Source organism: Lytechinus variegatus, chromosome 18, assembly GCF_018143015.1.
Source record: "Lytechinus variegatus isolate NC3 chromosome 18, Lvar_3.0, whole genome shotgun sequence".
Classification (NCBI taxonomy): Eukaryota; Metazoa; Echinodermata; class Echinoidea; order Temnopleuroida; family Toxopneustidae; genus Lytechinus; species Lytechinus variegatus.
The window spans coordinates 6,602,966-6,608,998 of NC_054757.1; the positions used below are offsets into that span (position 1 = coordinate 6,602,966).

General features: G+C 37.6%; 1 protein-coding gene across 1 annotated transcript in view; it reads right to left on the reverse strand.

Annotated features, from left to right (window-relative positions):
- Positions 1–5,122, reverse strand: part of LOC121432159 — a 63,494-nt gene extending 58,372 nt beyond the window's left edge. Inside the window, exon 1 of the mRNA XM_041630016.1 lies at positions 5,055–5,122. Coding sequence (XP_041485950.1) covers positions 5,055–5,102 — 48 coding nt within the window. The 5' untranslated portion in view covers positions 5,103–5,122. The remainder of the gene's footprint in view (positions 1–5,054) is intronic.
- Between the last annotated feature and the right edge of the window lie 911 nt (positions 5,123–6,033).

Genomic DNA, 6,033 nt, shown 5'->3' on the forward strand with positions numbered 1-6,033 from the left:
AGATAATTTCAATCTCTCGTCAAGTCGATTGTCTTGTATAAATCAACCGGTGCGAAAGCTTCCTGACTCCCATCTTAGTGGTCAATGGCCCTACTGCACCCTGTTCGCACAGGGTAAAGAAAACTTTGTTCTTGAATATTCAGTAATATAGAAGTCTTGATGGCAGGACAATTCACCATCAACTTTGAAGAAGAACAATGATTTAAAATCAAGTTGTTTCTCCCGTAAGAGTGGTGTCATTTTATACCTAAAAGATACACATAAAAGATTTGGTTTATTAAATCATTTTGTGAGATTTCTGTGTAATATAAAGAGAGTTTCTTAAAAAAAGATAATCAAAGCTCAAAGGTCTGCTAAATCAATAATATTTGTTTTTTCTTGTGAATTACTCTTCAACTTTAATTTGACACCTTGCTAGTGTGAACAATATCACCAGTCACAGAGTTCTGATCCTTCGAATGTGAAAGGTATAAAACCAATTTTTCCAAGTTTGGGTTCAGGATCACTCAGAAGAAAAATTTATATATTTTTTTAGAGTTTGGCAAAAGTACATGCAACAACCTTGTTTTGCCTATAAAGAGAAGACTGCTGTCAGACAATATGAGGTCGTCATCATTGGTATATTTCTAAAATACAACATTTTCTGAGCTGCCCAGATTTTTTTTTAAAGAATTGAGATACGAGGTTTAAACACTCTAGTAAAGGCATAATATTTGCATCAAAACTTTTCAAAAATATTAAGTGGCAAAGAAGTAAAAATAATCACATCACTTTCTCTGGAAGCAATTAAAAACATACATTAGTCTAATTATTGTAAAGCTTATAAAGTCAGTAGCCCATATTTTGAAGTCCGGTTTAACTTAGGTCATGGTCTAACTCTGTGCTAAAATGATTGGAAGCCCTAAAATATCAAAATTTTGTCAACAGTGTATGTTTCTTATGTTCACTGTCTTCTTTTATCATGCTATTATGGGGGAGAAAAATTATTCAGTTATCATTCCTCAACAATTTTGAATGATTTGGGTGGCAGATGATCTGATAAATTATACCTGTATTGTTAGTATCATTTGGCTTTAGTTTAAACCACAAATTTAAACCCAACTTCAGAATACGGGCCAATGTGAATAGGTGCTATCAGAGCTTTCCACAAACCACAGTCTAATTATACTGATCATAGATTGAGCACAACCGCAGCCTGATATTCATAAATGATAGAAATCTAACCCTGAATATCACATGAGAAACATCAGGCACACACATGTATATATATAGTCCTATCGATACAAAAACCATTCCAATTACTGTAATAGGAAGGTGCTTATTAAGGCGACTGCACACCTTACGTTTGGTGTGCGACCCGATTTCAGAATAAAATGTAGTCGAATTTGATGCTAATATTGAGACTTTGAATATCTTACTGTATAATGTTCTAAATCATTATATGAATACCTATGTGACTATGCTATCATCCTTTAAAGAATAAAAGCGAATTTAATATCTAGTCGTAATGACATCATAGCAGTCGTAGGATTGGCTACGATTTGAAACTAATTTGACCTTCACTCCGAAATAAAGGCTTGCAATCTTTCAAAATGGCTATATTAGTATTGATTAATTTAAACCTCAAATAAAACAGCCATGTTTTTATTTTTGTTTTTTTGTTCATAAAAGCTAATATCAACTTTACAATCCAATGAAAACCAGCATGGAAAAATGCTGAACAGCCAAAAAACAAAACTCAAGGATTCCATGGTTGTTATTAACTAGTTGTTACTGTTGAATGACAACCTTTTTGACAATGAACCCAGAAGTTTATTTTTGGGATATTTTACAAGGATTTGTCACCTAGAAATTTTAGAATGCCAGAAAATCCAGACCTATAACAGGAAAAGTTGAATGCCCTCCCCCACCCCCTCCCCCTCCACACAGGGAAAGGTTTAAATGGTTGAATCTAACATGTGTTTGGTTGCTATAAAGTATTTTATCTCACTAACAGCAATATCCTCTGAACTTGGGAAAGAGTTCATATACCAATCAAAACTATACAGCCCCATGATAAAACCAAAGTTTGGTACATATACATTGACAATAATGATAATAATAATAATAATTACATCTATGCAGCTCTTAATAATAATGTCTTTAATTCCTAGAACTAGCCAAATAAAATAAACAAATATACATCAGTATAAAGTTTAACTATGGCAGAACTAAATTACTTATCACTCAATATAATAATGATAATAATTTTTATTATAATTATCATTATTATTATAAGTAGTAGTAGTAGAAGCAGTAGTAGTAGTAGTAGTAGTAGTAGTAGTAGTAGTAGTAGTAGTAGTAGTAGTAGTAGTAGTAGTAGTAGTAGTAGTAGTAGTAGTAGTAGTAGTAGTAGATTTATGTAGCCCTTAATACTAATGTCTTTAATTCCTAAAACTAATACAATACAAAATATATATAAACAGTTTCTATCAGTATCCCTGATGGTAAAACTTAATTACTTATTATTCATGCTTTAACTTTTAAGATATAAATCACTCAATAGAATCATCATATAATAAACCCCACAGAGCTAAAATGTCTCAGGCATCTTTAAAGAGAAATAAACAACTAAAAAATGTTTTTGTGGTACATTTTTTTTGTGACACATTGTACAAGCTTCAATCAGATAAGTCATGTTCATCATTGTTGAGGAAGTCCCATGTAAGCGATGACAGAACAGATACCATCTGTACTTTATTGATAATCATAACAGAATGCTTCTATTTCTGCTCCACAATATACATACAAACCTGTCTCGGATTACAGACATAACGTAGCTTTTGCCACATGTAGCACAAAAAAAAGAGTCTGATAATATTGAAAGTGTCATTTTGAACTATCTTCTTTTCTTACAGAGTGAAAGGTTTTTGTGTGGAGGAAGGGGGTGGGGTGATTTCTGTGAGTGTGAGGTGAATCTGGCAACCCCCAGTCAACAGGACAAAATTTTATTAAAAAATTATCAACTGACTGATCAATATTATATGTAAATAATTATGGTTAGGAATAGGGTAAATATTTTTGGCAGTAACTACAAGAAAAGTTGCATCAATTATCGTTACAAAAGTTGCATTGATCAATTATCATTTCAAAAGTTGCATCAATTATCGTTACAAAAGTTGCATTGATCAATATCATTTCAAAAGTTGAATATTCAACTAAGTTCAAGCAATGTTTAAGACCAGATTATACACAAATGTGTTATAACTCTACATTGAATTTCCCCTGTTCGGACAGATTTGACTTATGCAAAGTTACCTTTATTTGATCCTGATGATCCTGATATAACTGTAAGAGTTGTCTGAAAGTCTCTACATACTGTACATTAAAACATCTTGGTAAGGATATTAAAAGGCCCATTACAAAGTAATAGCAAACCTCAGAACATTAACCATTCTTGTCGTTTTCCTGTTCTCTCAAGGTTTTTTCCTACAGATCCTTATATCTTCCTCTTTGTGATGACAAACGTCTGTTTCAGAAAAGATATCTGTGAAGATGGTGACTGCATTATATTAGTTTCTCTTCTATATTCTTCCTGAAAAAGCACTCCCTCCCTTTTCCTCCTCCTTCCTTCCCTCCCCCTTTCCTTCATCCCCCTCTCCCTCCCTTTTACCACTCATCCTTCCCCCTGACCTTCCACCCCTCATCCTTCTTCTTCCTGAAAAAAGCACTCCCTCCCTTTCTCTCCTCCCTTCCCCCCCCCCCTTCCTTCACCCCCTCTCCCTCCCTTTTACCACTCATCCTTCCCCTGACCTTCCACCCCTCATCCTTCTTTCTGAAAAAAGCACTCCCTCCCTTTCTCTCCTCCCTCCCCCCCCCCCTTCCTCCCCCCCCCCCCCCCTCCCTCCCTTTTACCACTCATCCTTCCCCCTGACCTTCCACCCCTCATCCTTCTTCTTCCTGAAAAAAGCACTCTCTCCCTTTCTCTCCTCCCTCCCCCCCTTTCCTTCATCCCCCTCTCCCTCCCTTTTACCACTCATCCTTCCCCCTGACCTTCCACCCCTCATCCTCTTTGGACACTAAAGATATCTGGTTCTGCCATCCTTGTCTTTCATTCTCTGGTTCCGATTTATATCATTCTCAATAGGTGGTTTCAGACCGCCTCGAAGTTCGTCAGTTCCAGGTATTCTCTGATCAGAAAATTTACCCCGATCAGAAAATACCAGGTATTTTGGTAATGTGAAAGCAAACTACGCGTAATTTCCTAGAAAGAAAAATACCCGCTAAATAGTAGGTACTTGGCGAAATTGTGAGAACTTTCGCTGGGATTTTTCCAAGGTCGCAGGTATTTTGGCGATGTGAAAGCAAATTACGGGAACTTTTAGCCCAGCGTGTCGTTGGGCGCGGCGCCGTGGGTGGCTGCTGGGCTAGTGATTTTGAATCTCGCACCTTGCCTACTTATCAGACCATACTGCGCATGCTCGTAACTTCAGGAATTTATCCCGAAGGGTATGTTTCAGGGCGGTGTGAATGCAAAAATAATTAATGGGTATTTTTCAGCCTAAAAAATTTCTCGTAATTTAACGGGATTCTTGTGATCGAGGCAGTTTGAAACCACCTATTACCTCCCCCCATCCCTCTCTCCTGCTTGCCCCCCCCCCACCTCCTCCTCTCTCCCTCCATCTCCCCTTCATCCCCCCCCCTCTTATCCCCTCTCTTACCACTAGTTGGACACCAAAGATGTCTGGTTCTGCCATCCTTGTCTTTCATTCTCTGGTTCTGATTGATATCAGTCTCAATATCTCCCCCATCTCCCTCTCTCCTGCTTGCCCCCCCCCCCCCACCTCTCCCCCTCTCTTCCTCCATCTCCCCTCTCTTCTCATCCTCTCTCTTACCTCTAGTTGGACACCAAAGATGTCTGGTTCTGCCATTCTGTCTTTTATCTTCTGGTTCTGATTGATATCAGTCTCAATATCTCCCTCTCTCCTGCTTGCCCCCCACCCCACCTCTCCCCTCTCTCCCTCTATCCTTCCACTCCTCCATCTCCCTTCCTTCCACCTCATCCTCCAACTTACCTCTAGTTGGACACCAAAGATGTCTGGTTCTGCCATCCTGTCTTTCATTCTCTGGTTCTGATTGATATCAGTCTCAATATCTCCCTCATCTCCCTATCTCCTGCTTGCCCCCCTCCCACCCTCCCCCTCTCTCCCTCCATCCTTCCACTCCTCCATCTCCCTTTCTTCTGCCTCATCCTCCATCTTACCTCTAGTTGGACACCAAAGATGTCTGGTTCTGCCATCCTGTCTTTCATTCTCTGGTTCTGATTGATATCAGTCTTGATAGCCTCATCTCTTTCATCTGTCAGGGTAGAATAAAAGAGAAAATGAACCAAAAATTACAATTATCTGTGTTGCCATGGCGACTTTCATTGTCCCCGCTATTTCCATCTCTCTCCACTCTCCTTGGATGTCAGTGTGTCTGAAAACACAATTTATCACTCTCTTATATGAAAAAAAGCATGAAGGAAGATGAGCACCTTTATTTCTTCCTCACATAATTCACAATGCCAATAATATATTGTTCTCATATTGACTTTAATGGGATAGCAAAGGTATTACCGATACAGCAAACATTTTCTAAGAGTCCTTGATTCTACAAACAATGCACCTTATCAAGTATTTGTACGCAAGACTTTCCTCCATGCACTTAATCAACATAAGCATACAAACTAAATATGATTACATGTGAACTTCCACTGCATATTTTGCTGAATAAGATTTATTCAGTAAGGTCAATTCTATGAAATACTTAATAGCTTCCAAATGTAGAATTTACTACCACTTAAAATTTTGTAATAGGTCATTTCATTTTTGTGGCCTGATTAAATAACCATTTCTGGGTTTTTTTCTTCTTTTCAAAATACAGATATCAATAAGAATACAAAAATATACAAGTCCAGTATATGGTCAAGTTTAGAAGTTATATATCATAAAGAGGTGTTTGGATACATACATGTACGTGCACATGGTTGATTGTGTACTGAAATCCATATTT